Raw genomic sequence first — 18,660 nt, forward strand, 5'->3', positions numbered from 1 at the left:
TCGAGGGGGCTTACAATCGAGTGGGATCATCCGGTTGTTTTTAAACATTTTCCTTCAGTAGTATTGTCGGTTTGATGAGACCCCAGGTTTTATTGTTAAAGTTTTGGTGGATGACGTAACCACTATTGCTGTAGATAATAAAATACTGTATTTTTAAATGTAAAAAAAGTAAGCCCGGGCATTGCTAAACTTCTTGGAATCCAACCGAGGCTTTGCCTAAGCAAGTAACCGAATTACCGCCCCAGCAGTTTTCAAAAGTGTGCAGAACAAGTCAAGGAAACAATTCGTACAGCGTAGCCAGTGAATACAGTTCAGTTCATCATGAGATTGCAGCGAGTTTGGTAAAGTGCGAGTTGATTTACAGACTAACGGCAGTGATCCACCTAGTGATATCGATGGCATTTCATTTCCACTGTAATAACCTCGAAACAAACACCACTCCCGACCGGGTCCTCCTGAACACCCTCCAGTAAATGCCCTGTTCAACTCAATCAACCTGTCAAGACAAGCTTAATACGATGAGAATGGAATCAACAAACCTTTACATTGACAGGAAAACTAATAGCTCGAGTTGGTGATCTACTGATCTTATCAACAATAAAACCATCTCAATCCGGTAATATAACAGCAATGCAATGCCACCCTCATGCAGATTTCAATCTTACAAAATATAACTACACACGGAGTGTGAATCTGTATATTAAATATTCTATATCCCTTGAGAAAACAGCATATACCTTTACACGCGCCCCCAAAAAATTCATGGTTATGTCACATTAATTGCCGGAATCAACAATGCATGTTAAGATGAATGCCCATTATCCTGACAGTAATAGATATTCAACTAACGAGAACACCTTCAGAGCAAACAGAGAAGTGCTAGAATACCAGTGCTAGAATACCTTAAAAGCCAAAATGAGTCACTTCATCATCTTCTCCTTCATCTTCATCATCATCATCCTCGGAGATCCTGAAATCCTCCAACGCCTCCTCTTCTTCCTCCTCATCAGCATCCCCCATCATCTCTGAGGCAGGAGTTTTGTCCTTCAAACCAGTGCTGAGCACCACAGTTTGTCCTTTGGACTTCTCCATATCTCTCCTCAATCTTTCCATGTTCTCATTCCTACGCTCAGCTTCTAGTCTCTCCTTTTCAGCAATCCTCTTGTCAAGATCAGCCCTGATAAAATTGTTAGATGATAGCAACTAATAAGTTAGTTTTTAGTATCAACAATTCATTCAGCAATTGTAGGACTATATGATAAGGGACAGACCTGTAGGTCTCCATGTATTCATTAGCGCTTGCTTCTATAGCTTCAAAAAATGCATCAATTCCAGTGCCAGATACCGCCGATACTCCAACAGAGCGTAGGTTGTTGTAGAATTCGTCCAACACAAGAGAGAGACTCCGGGTAAATGAAGATGAGTACGATGAGTCGGAATCCAAAGCTGTCTGAAATGCTTCAAAATCTTGCATCCACTGGTCCAGCACATAAATGAAGGCCAAGTTACCAAAATTTGAAGAAAAGGAAAGGAAACCAAGAACTAAATTGAAGAAACATCATGGAGAAAAACTCTGTTAGTGTATTGTTGATTAATATAAATGTTCAACAACAAACAAACAACAACAACAACAAAGCCTTTAGTCCCAAGCAAGTTGGGGTAGGCTAGAGGTGAAACCCATAAGATCTCGCAACCAACTCATGGCTCTGGCACATGGATAGCAAGCTTCCACGCGCCCCTGTCCATAGCTAGCTCTTTGTCGATACTCCAATCCTTCAGGTCTCTCTTAACGGACTCCTCCCATGTCAAAATCGGTCGACCCCGCCCTCTCTTGACATTCTCCGCACGCTTTAGCCGTCCGCTATGCACTGGAGCTTCTGGAGGCCTGCGCTGAATATGCCCAAACCATCTCAAACGATGTTGGACAAGCTTCTCCTCAATTGGTGCTACCCCAACTCTATCTCGTATATCATCATTCCGGACTCGATCCTTCCTCGTGTGGCCACACATCCATCTCAACATACGCATCTCCGCCACACCTAACTGTTGAACATGTCGCCTTTTAGTCGGCCAACACTCCGCGCCATACAACATTGCGGGTCGAACCGCCGTCCTGTAGAACTTGCCTTTTAGCTTTTGTGGCACTCTCTTGTCACAGAGAATGCCAGAAGCTTGGCGCCACTTCATCCATCCGGCTTTGATTCGATGGTTCACATCTTCATCAATACCCCCATCCCCCTGCAACATTGACCCCAAATACCGAAAGGTGTCCTTCCGAGGTACCACCTGGCCATCAAGGCTAACCTCCTCCTCCTCACAGCTAGTAGTACTGAAACCGCACATCATGTACTCGGTTTTAGTTCTACTAAGCCTAAACCTTTTCGATTCCAAGGTTTGTCTCCATAACTCTAACTTCCTATTTACCCCCGTCCGACTATCGTCAACTAGCACCACATCATCCGCAAAGAGCATACACCATGGGATATCTCCTTGTATACCCCTTGTGACCTCATCCATCACCAATGCAAAAAGATAAGGGCTCAAAGCTGACCCCTGATGCAGTCCTATCTTAATCGGGAAGTCATCGGTGTCGACATCACTTGTTCGAACACTTGTCACAACATTATTGTACATGTCCTTGATGAGGGTAATGTACTTTGCTGGGACTTTGTGTTTCTCCAAGGCCCACCACATGACATTCCGCGGTATCTTATCATAGGCCTTCTCCAAGTCAATGAACACCATATGCAAGACCTTCTTATGCTCCCTATATCTCTCCATAAGTTGTCGTACCAACAAAATGGCTTCCATGGTCGACCTCCCAGGCATGAAACCAAACTGATTTTTGGTCACGCTTGTCATTCTTCTTAAGCGGTGCTCAATGACTCTCTCCCATAGCTTCATTGTATGGCTCATCAGCTTAATTCCACGGTAATTAGTACAACTCTGAACATCTCCCTTGTTCTTGAAGATTGGTACTAATATACTCCGTCTCCATTCTTCTGGCATCTTGTTTGCCCGAAAAATGAGGTTGAAAAGCTTGGTTAGCCATACTATCGCTATGTCCCCGAGACCTTTCCACACCTCAATGGGGATACAATCAGGGCCCATCGCCTTGCCTCCTTTCATCCTTTTTAAAGCCTCCTTCACCTCAGACTCCTGGATGCGCCGCACAAAACGCATGCTGGTCTCATCAAAGGAGTCATTCAGTTCAATGGTAGAACTCTCATTCTCCCCATTGAACAGCTCGTCGAAGTACTCCCGCCATCTATGCTCAATAAATGTTCAATAAACCTAAATCATACGGCTCAGCATGGCAGCTCAAATGTTACATATTGACAACAAAAGAATACCAAAGGGAGAACCAGTGCGCATAATCAAATGTTACACACAACGTGAATACATGATAGTAGCTAAATGCAATACTAGTGTACATAATCAAGAACAGTGAAACAGAAATCATCACAAGGGTGTACTTACCTCAAGAGCAAACTCGTGCTTGGCTACATCAACTTTATTAAATGTCAGCACCAGAGGCAAACGGGTCTTGTAGAGGATACTGCATGCATACATCATGTTGCTCATAAAGGTCACAGGGCTTGTCGACCTGGGGGTGTCAACCACATATGCAACAACTGTTGGAAATGTTGATGCAAAAGCTTCGGTTATGATAGCTCCTGAAGCCGACCAAGTAAAGATTTCAATCTGCCCTGGGGTGTCCACCAGCACATAATCCAGCTGGTCTGCTCGCTTTTCAATAACAGATATAACCTGTAAGGATGAATATTAGACATATATTAGCTGAATGGCACAATAATAGAGTGGGAAAAGATGTCTCACATGCCATAAATGTAGAATACAATTTCACAAAAAGTTGTCACTATTCAGAGCAGAATCAAATAAATTTCTATGAACTCTACATTATACTATTCATTAAGCACAATTCATGCAACAGTTTACATTGAATGATGGAAAAATTACATGAATCAATTACCCACAAAAAAAATGAAACAACCCGGCTTGACGGCGTGGTTCTAAGTTTGTACTACCTTGAATTTTATAGCCTAACAGAGTACATAAATAGTGCACATTACCATTCTAAACATTCTTGATGCATATAAGATTAGTACCTCATCAAACTTGGTTGAGAACAGGTTGAGTGAGGTAAGAATGCCACCATTGGGACCAAGTCCGTACTCTTTCATCACCTCCTTGTAGCGCACGGTATCGCGGATATCAATGTTGGCTCCGAATGGCAGTGTCATCACCGCAGGGTCAAGGTTGAGCACATAACCCCTCATGTTCGCTGATGCCTGCATATGACACACCAAACGGTGCATGAAGGTGGTCTTCCCCGTCCCTACATTGTAGGCCAAAACAGAGTAAGCTTCCCCAAAATCTTCTCAATAAAAGCTCGACATATCACCGGTTCGGTCGGCCATCCGTCCTGCTAAAATGACAACTGAATAGGGCAAACGAAATCGACGCACCGGCCATGCCGATGACGAGGATGATCACCGGCTTCTTCTTGAAGTTGGCGCGCCCCGGGCCGATAGATAGACTCCCGATGGAGTCCGCGAGTTCGTCGCCCTTCCCCTTCCCCTTTCCTTTCTCCTCCTCCGCGGCATCGGCCTTCCCCTTCGCGTCCGCCTGCGCACGGAAAATCGCATTCAAAACCCCAAAAAAGAAAGAAAAATCCCCGAGAGAATAAGTTCGGCGGCGGCGGCGGCTTGCCTGGTCCTCGAGGTCCATCTGGGTGGGCTTGCTCTCGGCGGACGGTTCGGAGTCGACGTCCATGGGCGGCTCGGGTGGTGCCGGGAGACGACTGCAGGCTCCGCTAAACCCTAGACTTGACGGCGAGGGTGCGTCGAGTGGGGAAAGGGGGAAGAAAGAGAAAGAGAATGGCAAGTCACAACAGTGGTCTTCGCCCTTGTTGGGCTTTGCTCATAGACTTGCCAACCGAGGAGTCCGCTCGGTTTGCTCTTGCTCTTTCTGGTTTCCGGGAAAATCGGCTTCTCAATCACGAGTTAAAAACTTTATTCCCTATTATATATTAAAAAGGATTGATTTTTGGACGGCGATATCTATATCTATATTTTATATCTATCTATACCTACTATTAAAAGGAATAAGTATTCTTGATTTGATTTTGCTGTGTTTCGTCCCGTTTAAATGTTTTTTTTCTGGTTTCGTCCAATTTAGATGATTTTTACTATCTGAGATGGTACTAAAATTCCGTCTGTCCTGGAATTTTAAAAACGTTTCGCTGTGTTATTATTGAGTTTTTATGTCTGGGCCATAGCTCCTTTTTTCCATCACGGGCCGAGCTGGGCTGCTGCAGCGAGAAGCGAAAAATATAGTTGCGCTATTATGCGACATGCTATGCAGTTTTCTATCGCATCGGAGGATGCAAGCAACGTAAAAACTCACCGCGTTCAAAACAGCAGACCAACTCAGCTAGCATTCAACAGTGCTATGAAATAGGGTACATTATTTAATAGTCTCACTGCAATTCTTTATCCCTAACTAGTAGAATGCCCGTGCGTTGCTACGGGCTATAATGTATATAAATGAATCAAATAAATGATTAAGGTCACCTCTATGGTCGAAGCTCATTTCTTCCTCGTACGTCCGGGCATGTTCGGACTTCAAATGGGCGCCCAACGGTCTCAAAACTCAACCGACTGGACAGTCCGGGCTAAACCCGGACATGGGCAGCCCGGCCCGACGACCCGGGCCGGGCCAGGTCGGGCTTGACATTCAGGCCAGGCTCGGGCTTTGTTTTGCAGCCCGAAAGATAATTCGGGCCGGGCTCGAGCTTCAATTTTTCTGTATTTCAGGCCGGGCTTTCGGGCTTCGGGCCGGGCTTGCACGTGCGCGTACTAAAAAACAGCATTCGGGCCTGGCTTTCGGGCTTCGGGCTTGATTTTGGGCCGGGCTCGGGCTTGAAAACAGGGAGTATTTTAGGCTTCGGGCTGGGCTCGGGCTTGAGAAATGAAGGTCGGGCTTTTACAAGCCCGGCCCGAAACCCGGCTCGGCCCGACGTTTGCCCGGGTTTAGTACAGGCTGCCCCAAATCCATCTCATATATGGGGAGCAATGTCGTTGTCCGAACTATCCGCCATGTTATTTCCAACACGCGGTCCCAACACAACACAAAACCCCACACCATGAGGCACCCTTCCCTCATGTCGGACCCTCTCTCCTTCCAGCTCAGTTTCCCACCATAGCCTAATATTTCTCGCTGGAGCCCTCTACTTTATAACCGGATGAGACTCACCTCACTTTCGTCCTGGCGCCCTCTTCCCTTCATACCATACTTCCCCACGGACCACCAAGGAGGAGTGCCCCCACCAACCGCTTGCTCTCCGCCATGATCCCCTCCTCCCGTGTTCGTGCCGATCCGCCACGACCATCAAGGCGGAGGAGGCGTGCGCCGCCCATGACGACCCCAAGCAAAGAAGGCAAATTCGATGTCTCATGAGGCATTGCCATGTTGTAACATACAGTTGAATGTCATGCATTACCACAAAACAAAAATATGATGGCTGTTGTTGGGGATGCAACTAATACGCCACCGCGTCTGTTATTAACTATTAAAACAACAAACTAATGCATTTACCCTTCTATCCTAAAAAATATATTGTATGACCTGATCAAAAAAATATGACTGCCTTATCCAATTTGCCACTTTTTCTTAAGTAGGGAAAATATTCCGCTCACATTCGTAACTGAACAAATCAACCACAGCCTCCAACCCGCTCACTCTCAACTCTCACTCCTATCACAAAATCCACTAAAAAGAGATGTGAAGTATTTCTAAATCCCTGCCAAAAGAATATATATTACCAATAGTCCAGTACCGACCTTGTGAATTTGGTTTGTTATTCAAGTCATGGCCGCAACAACACTTTTTCTATTCTCTGTTCATTATGGAAATCAGCGTAAGTTGTGTTATCATCAGAAAAAGATCAGATTTCAAAGTTATTTATCCAATTATCTTTCATGTTCGTATTGACATTGTGCAGTTTCCTTGCAAATGTGTATCTTTGGATGGCCTTTAACTAAGTACATTCATATATAATGCTCTAGCACCACGTTGGAAGTTATAGCAATGCTTCATAATTTTATATTGGCTTATGACAAAGTATTATATCGCCAAATTATAACGACAATAATTTTATGAACCGAATTAGCAACATCAGTTTTAACAGCAGAGTAAAAACTTGTTATTAGCGAGTTTCAAATGAAAGAATAGTCAGGGTAGACATCAAGCGATGAACAAGCATAATATTTGTTCGTTTCCACTTGAAATTTGTCATATCAAGTGTCTTGCCTGCATCGATAAGACTTTTGGACTTCCTTCAGTACAAACATCAATACTCTGCATAAAGTAGCAGCAGTGATAAATGATAATCAACATTTAAAAGTTCCATAAAGGGACATGATGAAAGCTCACAAAACACTAACCTGATAGCAATTGTATCTGATGACAATATTATTGTGAGTGAAAAGAAAAAATATTAGTTATCGTTGTTTCTGTCTGCCTTCCCAACAAATGAAACCTGAGGAGTCATATTGAGTAAGAAGTTCGGCATTGACTGGGTACTGTTTGGATTGAAACCCAATTATAGGAGTCATGCCAAAAAAAACTGGTCGCTGCTTTCATTCTGCATCCACGGACAGGCCAAACAGGGGCAGGGGAATCGTTCGCCAAAATATCTGCACGCACCATCTCTGGCGAGGTGGGCCTGGGTATAAACTAAATGGCCCCTCAGCTTTCCTGTTTAGATTTCTAAACTGGACCAATTGTTAACATACATTTGGATCATTATCATGCTCTTCACCATCGTCTTCTTGAGCACGAGATCTGATATATGGATTGAGGTAAAATATTTAATCGTCTTGCTGGGGCTGAAGGCGAGTGGCAAGAAGTGGGGGTTGAACTGTGGCTTGGAAGAGCACTATGTATAATTTGCATTTGATTCAATTGGAAATTTCATGGCTGTGGGTGAGAGTTTCCTCGTGTGATGTGACCCTTAAGAAAACATATAATTTCTTAGCGCTCCTAGAGAATCATATGACATAATCAATGTATTAGTTAGCATAAGAGAAGAATCACTGCATCACAAATGTATCTACAGAGTACAGACTGACCTTGTGCCTCTCATTGACAAGGAGCTTGCAAGAAGACACAATTGAAACTGGTGCCCCCCATGACAATAACATTCTTGGAGTTTGCAGCTGTTGCCGTGACATTCATCCTATTCTGTGAAAGAGAAAATTGGCAACGATGTTTAGGTTTGCCATCGCTGCATTCATGCTTATCTTTCATAGAAAGAAAACAGCAAAACAATTCCAAATCTCCGAATATCTGCTATTGTGGTGTTGTGCATGAAATTATTAGCCATCCCACTGTGACCAGGGAGAGATATATACAGTACCTGGTGAGTTTATCAAGAAGGAATAGTAAAGTAAGTGAAACAAAACAAACTGAAAGGTTTCTTAAAGTTGAACAGGAAATAATGGACAAAGAAGCTTGAAGCCTTTTGAGCCGACTAAAATTAATTGAATATTTACCATTAGAAGTTGAAGGCAGATCTGAAATTTAGTGGGTAGTGGCAAGGAGAACAACTAATGATAAACTAAATCATATACATCACATCACGTTCAGCAATGTATTCTCACTATTGAGATTTTTATACTACAAAAATTTCCGAAATTGTTAAACATAGGATACAAACTAACAGATATGCTCCCGTACACGGCACACCCTCCCTTAAAAAAATCTATAACCGGGTCCTCCTTGTCCTATGGGTTGACTCCTATGTACTAATTGCTTCAGAATGCAATTACATGACATGGGGTGGGATACCACGTACTATACCTTGTGGGGATATGTGAAAGCAGTCAAGAGTACCACAGAGGTGGCGCCGAGCGAATCAGCGGTAGAACGGGATGAACGATCAATTATTCAATTCAGAGATTGCCGCCTCGTTCGTCAGGACACACTGTGAATCTGGAGCACAGGCAGGGGTTGCGGCCTCCAGGCGATTCAGGCCATGACGTGTTGACGACAGGGGGTTGCGTCCTCCAAGGTATACCTTATATTAGCCTCGCCGTGTATGCTTCTTCACCACCGCGGACACTGCCGTTAGTTGGTGCACGACGCAGCAGTCAAGGTGATCGCCAGGGCGGCCTGGCTCCTTCGAATTCCTCTACCAGCCAGCGTCGCCCTGCTCCTGAGCCTCCCCTCCATGACCGCAATGCCAGTTCATTGCCCCCAGGCGCCATGAACGGTCGCAGCGTAGGCTCGCCGGATTGGCGGTGGTGGCCTAGAACATCTAGGGCTACTCCATGCGAGGGATCTCTGCGGTTTGACGGGCGAGTCGCTAGCATGGTGAACATCTAGGGCTACTCCATACTGAATGGCAGAGCAAACAAATTGAAGCAAGCATGCCTGAACCAAACAGAGGTGGACTCCATCGATCAACCAGACAATTATCGCAATGATCGGATGGATTGACTGGAGAGATGGATGTATGGACGCAAGATGTACCTCGAGCATGCGCCAGATGGAGGGGTCGACGACTCGACGGCCTTGACGGCGCCGTTGTTCCACTCGGAGCGGTGCTCCTCGGCGTCGAGGAACTTCATGCGCACCTGCACGCCGGGTGCCCAGGCGCCGATCAGCGCGTCCTCCACCTCCTGCTTGGGCACGACGAACTCCCCGGTGCCCTGGCGCGGGTAGTAGGTGACGGTGAAGAGCGTGCCCTCTGCCGCGAGCCGCACGGCCTCGTCCACCTCCTCGGGCGGGACCCCCGTGCGCGTTGCGTGGCCGGCGCTCGGCGCCCTCGGACGCCTGCTGGGAGACGGCGGGGTACCTGGGCGCGCGGCGGATCCCGGCGAGCAGCTCCCCGTCGGCGCGACGCATGAAGACGACGGCGTCCCCGGCCATGAGCAGCTTGGCGTTGACTAAAATGGCATGATTTGGAACAAAGGCGCTGGGTGTTTCCTTACTTTGACGGTGGTTCGAGGGGATCGTGCGAGGGGATGAAAGAACTTACATTTGGTGGGAGGGGGCATCGATGGGGCACCAATGAGGTACATAGGAAAGGTAAGAATCGATGCGTTAGGAAAGTTAGGATTTTGAATTGATTTTCATGAAAATAGGGTTTTAATGTTTGTAATGTGATTTTTGTACCTGCCCGTTTGTGACGGTGTCTGGTTAGGAAAGTTTGTAAATGTTAAGAAAGTTTTTATTGGGAAAGTTTGTAAATGTTAAGAAAGTTTTTATTGGAAGAGTGAAAAAAATCAACGTGAGGATATGATGATGGAAGGAGAGACCAAATTAAACCAAACAAAAATAAACCAGATGAAAATAAACCTGACGAAAATAAACCGTGGACGCAATCCTACCAACTCAGTCATTAGGAGTACCTCGAGCATGCGCCAGATGGAGGGGTCGACGACTCGACGGCCTTGACGGCGCCGTTGTTCCACTCGGAGCGGCGCTCCTCGGCGTCGAGGAACTTCATGCGCACCTGCACGCCGGGTGCCCGGGCGCCGATCAGCGCGTCCTCCACCTCCCGCTTGGGCACGACGAACTCCCCGGCGCCCTGGCGCGGGTAGTAGGTGACGGTGAAGAGCGTGCCCTCTGCCGCGAGCCGCACGGCCTCGTCCACCTCCTCGGGCGGGACCCGCGCGCGCGTTGCGTGGCCGGCGCTCGGCGCCCTCGGACGCCTGCTGGGAGACGGCGGGGTACCTGGGCGCGCGGCGGATCCCGGCGAGCAGCTCCCCGTCGGCGCGGCGCATGAAGACGACGGCGTCCCCGGCCATGAGCAGCTTGGCGTTGACTAAAATGGCATGATTTGGAACAAAGGCGCTGGGTGTTTCCTTACTTTGACGGTGGTTCGAGGGGATCGTGCGAGGGGATGAAAGAACTTACATTTGGTGGGAGGGGGCATCGATGGGGCACCAATGAGGTACATAGGAAAGGTAAGAATCGATGCGTTAGGAAAGTTAGGATTTTGAATTGATTTTCATGAAAATAGGGTTTTAATGTTTGTAATGTGATTTTTGTACCTGCCCGTTTGTGACGGTGTCTGGTTAGGAAAGTTTGTAAATGTTAAGAAAGTTTTTATTGGGAAAGTTTGTAAATGTTAAGAAAGTTTTTATTGGAAGAGTGAAAAAAATCAACGTGAGGATATGATGATGGAAGGAGAGACCAAATTAAACCAAACAAAAATAAACCAGATGAAAATAAACCTGACGAAAATAAACCGTGGACGCAATCCTACCAACTCAGTCATTAGGAGTACCTCGAGCATGCGCCAGATGGAGGGGTCGACGACTCGACGGCCTTGACGGCGCCGTTGTTCCACTCGGAGCGGCGCTCCTCGGCGTCGAGGAACTTCATGCGCACCTGCACGCCGGGTGCCCGGGCGCCGATCAGCGCGTCCTCCACCTCCCGCTTGGGCACGACGAACTCCCCGGCGCCCTGGCGCGGGTAGTAGGTGACGGTGAAGAGCGTGCCCTCTGCCGCGAGCCGCACGGCCTCGTCCACCTCCTCGGGCGGGACCCGCGCGCGCGTTGCGTGGCCGGCGCTCGGCGCCCTCGGACGCCTGCTGGGAGACGGCGGGGTACCTGGGCGCGCGGCGGATCCCGGCGAGCAGCTCCCCGTCGGCGCGGCGCATGAAGACGACGGCGTCCCCGGCCATGAGCAGCTTGGCGTTGACTAAAATGGCATGATTTGGAACAAAGGCGCTGGGTGTTTCCTTACTTTGACGGTGGTTCGAGGGGATCGTGCGAGGGGATGAAAGAACTTACATTTGGTGGGAGGGGGCATCGATGGGGCACCAATGAGGTACATAGGAAAGGTAAGAATCGATGCGTTAGGAAAGTTAGGATTTTGAATTGATTTTCATGAAAATAGGGTTTTAATGTTTGTAATGTGATTTTTGTACCTGCTCGTTTGTGACGGTGTCTGGTTAGGAAAGTTTGTAAATGTTAAGAAAGTTTTTATTGGGAAAGTTTGTAAATGTTAAGAAAATTTTTATTGGGAGAGTGAAAAAAATCAACGTGAGGATATGATGATGGAAGGAGAGACCAAATTAAACCAAACAAAAATAAACCAGACGAAAATAAACCTGACGAAAATAAACCGTGGACGCAATCCTACCAACTCAGTCATTAGGAGTAGAGATAGACAATTTCTTTTTCTCCATGCCTGGTAAAAAAGCAAAAAAAAACAATTTGTCCCGTTCCGCCTCCCCCTTCTATGCACGACTCCACATTGTGCCTCGGGATTTATATATTATTATTAGCTAAACATTAAATGATGTGTCTTCTTTTGTCAATAGTCCAACCTCGCTCAGTTAAACCGATTGCCGCTACTTATACATTATCAACTCAATTGCCACCAGCCACCCTGGGAGAAAACAATCAACTGGTAAAAGAAGATTAGTGTGTGTTGCATGATGTGTCAAATACCTAACGACTCGAGGGTTCTAGATGCAAGCTTCTCTGCATGATGCCGGGCACCACATGCTCGGGGTCCAGGGGCCAGGGCTACTCGCGACTCAAGACCAACGGCGGCTACCTGTAATCCATTAATTAAATACAACATGAGACAAAGGAACATCACATGATGTGCCAAATATTTTTTTCACACAAATGTGTTAAAATTGTAACTAGAGCATGCATGGTCGTGTGTTCAAGGGCTCTAGACATGATGCATGTGTCAAAGACAAAACGAGACAAATGGGCCCAGAGTCCAGACCGATTGTATTCTTCGATAACTTAAATATTTTTTGAGTCCCTGGTTTGGGTCATGAAAGTGCAGGAAAGAGGATAAGCGGCCATATGTTTTGAAATAGATGATGACGTAGACATATGATAGTTTTAATTCAGACGAAGAAGATGATAATTAAGTAGCAATACGAGTTTCGTTTCGTGTTCAAATAGATGATGTGGACCTTTGTGAGTTTTGAGCCATACTTACTGGATTGGAAGCATGATATATTTTCCCGTTTGCAACGCACGGGCATGTGTGCTAGTTAAACTGATGTTCGGTATGAAAGAGCCTCAAATCGAACGATTCGTTCGCTTCTTTTCTTTCCTTCGGTATGGGAGAGCCTCAGATCGAACGATTCGTTCGTTTCTTTTTTTTCTTCCTTTTTTGAGGTGTGAACGATTCGTTCGCTACCAGGGGCATCCATCGAACGAATCCATTCGCCACGAGAAGCGCCAGAGCGAACCCCCTCCCCAGGGGGCCTACAGGCCTTTTTACTGTGAAAAAAAGGAAAAATAAAGCCCAGTTTGACCCATATTTTACTGTGACTAAAAAAATCCCACTTTTGGCTGTGACTAATAAAGGCAAGATTTTTCCATGCTCTGAAAGAAATTGCAATGGTCCAAAAATAAAATTATTCGTGATACATAGAGAATGAAAAGCTAGATACTACTAAAAATTCCGAAATGGTTCAGAAAAATCATTTCTAATGCAAATTGCACAAAAGAAAAAGTTCAAGGCAATTTGCATCTCTATATGGTGGCAAGAAATGTAAATTAAAAAATTGTATGATATTTTTACTATGATACATGAAGAGTGTGGATAAAAATTTGCCATCATGTGGAACACAAAACAAAAGTGCACCATCTACTGTTAGTACTAATTGACATGTTTTGTAAAGTAAATGTGTCATAGTCTATAGAAGCAAAAAATTCCCATGAATTGTCGAAACATGCAAAAATTGCCGTTGATGTCACATATTTTTGTCATGGCAAAATAAAAGTAAACTTGCCATGCTCCATAAATGTAAATTTGTCATGGGAGTTACAATTGCCATGGCGATAAAGGTAGTCATAGCAATAAAAGGGTAAGTTTTCCATGCCCAAAATTTAAAAGTAAAAAATTGACATGGCAAAAATAAAGTAAAATTGTCATGGCAATAAAAGTAAAATTACCATACTACAAAGTAAAATAGCCATGTTTTTAAAAAGGTAACATGTTTTGAAGATAAAAAATTCATACATTTGTTGTGTGACTGTTCCAAAAAACGGCTTCAAATTTTGCTATGATGTACGAGACAAACTTTTTCCAAAAAAATTGCCATATGATCAAATCCACACAAGAAATTTGCCTCATGGTATGCTCAATGTACTCGATCATTGTAGACTTTGTTTCTTGTTCATTTGCCATGCTCAATGTACTTGGAGTAAAAATTGCCATGTTAAATTTACTATGGTCCAATGAAAGGCAAACAAATTGGAATGAGCTAGTAAATTGGCATTGCAAAATAAAACAACATTTGTCATGGCAAATGAAAATTACATTTGCCATGGCAATAAAATTGAAGAATTTGTAATGCCTAACTATTTTTGCCTCATGGTATGCACAATGTACTCAATAATTGTAGACTGTGTTTTAATTTCCCATGCTCAGTGTACTTGAACTAAAATTGCCATGTCAATTTTATTATAGTCCCGCAAAAAAGAAAAAAATGTGTGATCTATTAAATTAAAATGTAAAAAGGTAAATTTTCCATGACATATATAGCTAATTTTGTCGTGGTAATTAATGTAAATTTGCCATGGCAAATGAAACTACATTTTGCCATGGTAGTAAAATTGAAGAATTTCCCATGCCTAACATGTTTTTTCTCATGGTATGTACAATGTACTCAATGATTGTAGACTTTGTTTCTTGTTCATTTGACATGCTCAATGTACTTGAAGTAAAATTGCCATGGCAAAATTAACATTGGTCCCATGAAAAAAAGGAAAAAAATGCCATGAGCTATTAAATTGACATGTAAAAGGTAAATTTGCCATGGAAATATAGGTACTTTTGTCGTGATAATGAATGTAAATTGCCATGGCAAATGAAAACTACATTTTTTTCCATTGAAATAAAAACGAAGAATTTATCCATGGTGGTGTAGTTACATTTGTAGTGCCAACAAAAGGTAAATTTTCCATTGCCAATTTATAAAATTGCCATGGCAGATAAAAGTAAAAAAGTGCCATGACTGACACACCAAGGAAAAGAATTTTTGCCAGCTTAGTCTTAGCATGACCTTTTTGGCATGTGGACATTACCAAACAAGTGTAAAAATTGACCATGTCCACATGATTTCACTTGAACTAAGCTTGCCATGGTCCATAAAACAAGTTTGCCATGGTACTTGAATTAAACTTGCCATAGTCCATAAATTAAGTTTGCCATGTTAGAGAAATAAAAAATATATGTTTGAAGAAAATGGTGGCAAACAATTTGAAGGGTGGCAAGTTTGACATGTTGTAGAAACTTTCAGAAATTGTCATGTTTAGAATTTGCCGTATTGTTAAATAAGAGCAATTTCACATTTGCCATGTGACCATGGTCCCAAATTTTATCATGCCATTACATGTTAAATTGCCGTGGCAAAAACACATCACAAATTCGTAAACTATATCTACATTTTTCTAGTTTGGTGGCAAATTGTGCTTAGCTTCTATGGCAAAACACTTGTTTAGACAGAGAAAAACCCATGAAAAATCACGAAAAAAAATATACACCTACTTCTCCATACACTATGATACATCTACTCCAACAGCAAAAAATGTGGACAGACTGGAAAAAATCCATCTCATTGGATCCTGAAATTCAGCCACATCATACCCTAGATTGATCTAGAAATCTGGTGGATCAAAAAACCCAAGCCACGTCCCTGCATCAGCAAGCACGATTTTTCCATTTGTTGACACCATGCATGGATCACCTCAAAAATAGCAAGCATGACAAAGCGGGGATTCGATTCGTACCTCCAGCGAGAGAACACGTGAACGCACAACTTGATGCAAGGCACCAACCCGTCGTACGCCTCCTCCCCGCGATGGCGCTCCACCTCATCGAGCAAACCTTCAGAGCGACAGCAACACCTCCTCCTCGGGCTCCAACAATTCCTATTTACCATGTTCCACTCAATAACATGTTTTTGATCAAAATAGCCATATCTATCATTTTCAACAAAATTTCCATGTTCTACTGCTACTTGTGACTGCATTGGGATTTCCTCGAAGAGGATGATGATGCAGTACAATAAAGATAAGTATTCCCCTTAGTTAAGAACCAGGGTTATCAATCTAGTAGGAGAACCTTGTTAGCAGCACCTGCACACAAACAACAAATCCATGCAACCCAACGCGTACAAGGGTGTCGGTGTATTAAACATGGGTGTATAATACCCTGACCTATGCACAGACAAGTACCAGACCCCTCGCTATACGAAGTTTCAAAGAAGATTGCCAAATCAAAGGAGCCGTTCTTTGAGAGATCAAGGAGCGCATCAAGAAAACCAAGGTTCAAGACAAACATCGGGAGAGAACACTAGAGGCGGCCTTTGCCCGCAGGGCCGAGCCAGCAAGGCAAAGGCCCGGCAAGCACCGTGGCTAGCAAACCCCCGCCAACTACCAGCGCTTTGTCTCACCAGCTAGCTAGTCGTTGATCTGTGAGGTGTTGAGCCCGCAGGCAGCAAGGTGGAGTTTTCTGGCATGTGTCAACACGTTGGAGAGAAGATTACCTTTATCGACACTCGTCCAAATGGCGTGTCAAGCTAATAGGAGTTAACCGGGCAAGCGGTGCTATATCCTTGCCGAGGCTTCTCCTCCTCACGACACCTAGCAACACATTTAATGCTTTTTGTCCTAACTAGCAGAGTTATGTATGCTATCTAATCATCGTGTAATTACCTTTTTTCCACTGTGGTAACCCCTTGACCTATAAAAGGAGGGCCAAGGCAACCTTCACAAGGGTTCAAACACATTCAAACCCCAAGCACATTTGATGGTGTAGTTGCCTTCTCCTAGCACCTTACCGGGGAGAGCGCTCCATGTACTTATGCTCCACACACTTTCAATACACCAAGCAGGAGTAGGCACTACTGCAGGATGATGCTAACGCGACACTACGATCAGAGACCCTTTGACAAAACTGTGTGTGATGCATTAATCACAAACGGGGATGTAAAAACTCGTCAAAATGTGAAAAACGTTTGCGATGGCGGAGCCATCAAACACGGTTCATATTTTAGTTACGTGTGCGATTCAGGGCACACGGTTAACCCATTCGAACTGTTTGCGATGAGGCAGAACAACAGAAACGGGCAACCATATCAATGTGTGTGCGTTATACATCATACAATTCGCTCTGATAAACCGTTTGCTATTAGGGAGTGCAACATAAACGGTTAGCCAAATCAAGGTGTGTGTGATATAGGGCATACGGTTCACTTGGACTAACTGTTTTTTATTAGCGAATGCAACATAAACGGTTCAACTTAACAAGATGTGTGTTTATTATAATTGTATGCATATGTAGGTCATGAGTGTTCTGGGCCTTGCTGCATTTGACATTTTTAATTATCCTGAATATGTAAGACAATTATTAAGAATTATTAACCGTTGCCATTGTAACTTTGCCTCAACGGCGAGCAGAGCATGCGGATGGACACCAGAGTGGAGTGCGCCGCAGCCGCCTCAACGGCGAGCAACCACGTGGTCAACCTTCTACCATTAATAAATTTTGACCTTGTTTCTCGTCACATTGCTGATTACAACGCAATAAGTAATTGCAAATCTATTCACACCTATCAAACTATTATGTGTTCACACTTAGCACCGGGCTATAAAAACTACCCACTTGAAAATTACTTCACAGTTCCTCTCCTCATCACCCACAAAACTAGGTTTTTTCTATCAAGTCATTCCGCCATGACCTGTAGGAGGAGTTTAGGGTGGACATATAACCAGGCAGCAAAGACCAAGGCCGCGAAAGCACTAGAGATGTCCCGCCGTGAAGCCGCAGTCGCAGCAGAGATGCCCCAGCGCGCCGAGGAGCCCTCGAACAAGCTCTCACGGGCACGCGAGGGCTCTCACAAGCGCATTTGCAGCGTCGGCCATCGCGACGAGCCGACGTGCATGAAGTCCTTTGCCGGCGACGACGACATTCTCGCTGGCATCTCTACGCAACAGGAGCTGGTCGACGACTTGATGAAGCTGCTCAAGATCAGCGATGCCTCAGTTGACAAGGCGACCGACCTCGTCGAGCAAATCATGGGTGATAATGCGAAGATCCTCAAGTTGGTCGCCGAGAAGGAGGAGGAGGAGGCCGCCGGCTGGAAGATGCCGCATGAGCAGAGCAGTGCCTCGGAGATGACGCTGAAAGCGATCATCGAGGAACTGATGGGTGGCTTGAGGAAGCTTCGGATCAAGCGCGAGCAGGAGGCGGAGGAATCTGTGGCTGCTTTCAGGCAAAGTCGTGGGGAATTGAAGAAGGAGTTGGAGGATTTCGCCGCCCAACGATCTGTAGGAGATATGCCCTAGAGGCAATAATAAATGATATTATTTATCTCCAAGTTCATAATTATGTTTATGTTCCATGCTATAATTGCTATGGTTCTCGAGTCTGCAATAACACGAGGCTCGGAGGATGACTCATATGCACGTGTGGAATAATAAACGGCAAGAAGTATTCTTAGTCTGGCCTCTAAGACTAGCTCAAGTGTTGCATGATGGTTCTATTTTCCTGATCATGGGCATGTCTATGCCAACAACTTTGAGGGCACAATGTTAAGAGAACATTTGTGTTGAATCGACCCGGATTGATGTTATGCTATGA

At 44.8% G+C, this 18,660-nt stretch overlaps 1 protein-coding gene across 2 annotated transcripts; it reads right to left on the bottom strand.

The window, feature by feature from the left end:
* Positions 1-217: 217 nt before the first annotated feature.
* On the bottom strand, positions 218-4,984 carry LOC123085686 (GPN-loop GTPase QQT2). 2 transcript variants are annotated; one of them, XM_044507367.1, is made up of 7 exons: positions 4,735-4,984; positions 4,491-4,650; positions 4,131-4,360; positions 3,481-3,771; positions 1,272-1,477; positions 903-1,177; positions 218-496 (listed from the first exon to the last, which is right to left on the bottom strand). In XM_044507367.1, the coding sequence occupies exons 1-6, from the start codon at positions 4,795-4,797 to the stop codon at positions 904-906; spliced, it is 1,224 nt and encodes a 407-aa protein (XP_044363302.1). In that variant the 5' UTR covers positions 4,798-4,984; the 3' UTR covers positions 218-496; position 903. The 2 variants fall into 2 exon arrangements, with proteins under 2 accessions (XP_044363302.1, XP_044363301.1); XM_044507366.1 differs by having other exon boundaries at positions 4,491-4,918.
* Between the last annotated feature and the right edge of the window lie 13,676 nt (positions 4,985-18,660).

This window comes from Triticum aestivum, chromosome 4A (genome assembly GCF_018294505.1).
Source record: "Triticum aestivum cultivar Chinese Spring chromosome 4A, IWGSC CS RefSeq v2.1, whole genome shotgun sequence".
Taxonomy (NCBI): Eukaryota; Viridiplantae; Streptophyta; class Magnoliopsida; order Poales; family Poaceae; genus Triticum; species Triticum aestivum.

Coding starts and splice junctions, on each gene's coding strand:
- LOC123085686 (XM_044507366.1), bottom strand. CDS start 4,797: ATGGACGTCGACTCCGAACCGTCCGCCGAGAGCAAGCCCACCCAGATG. Junction 4,361..4,490: donor CCTCGTCATCGGCATGGCCG/GTGCGTCGATTT, acceptor CCTACAATGTAG/GGACGGGGAAGACCACCTTC. Junction 3,772..4,130: donor TCTCAACCAAGTTTGATGAG/GTACTAATCTTA, acceptor TCATCCTTACAG/GTTATATCTGTTATTGAAAA.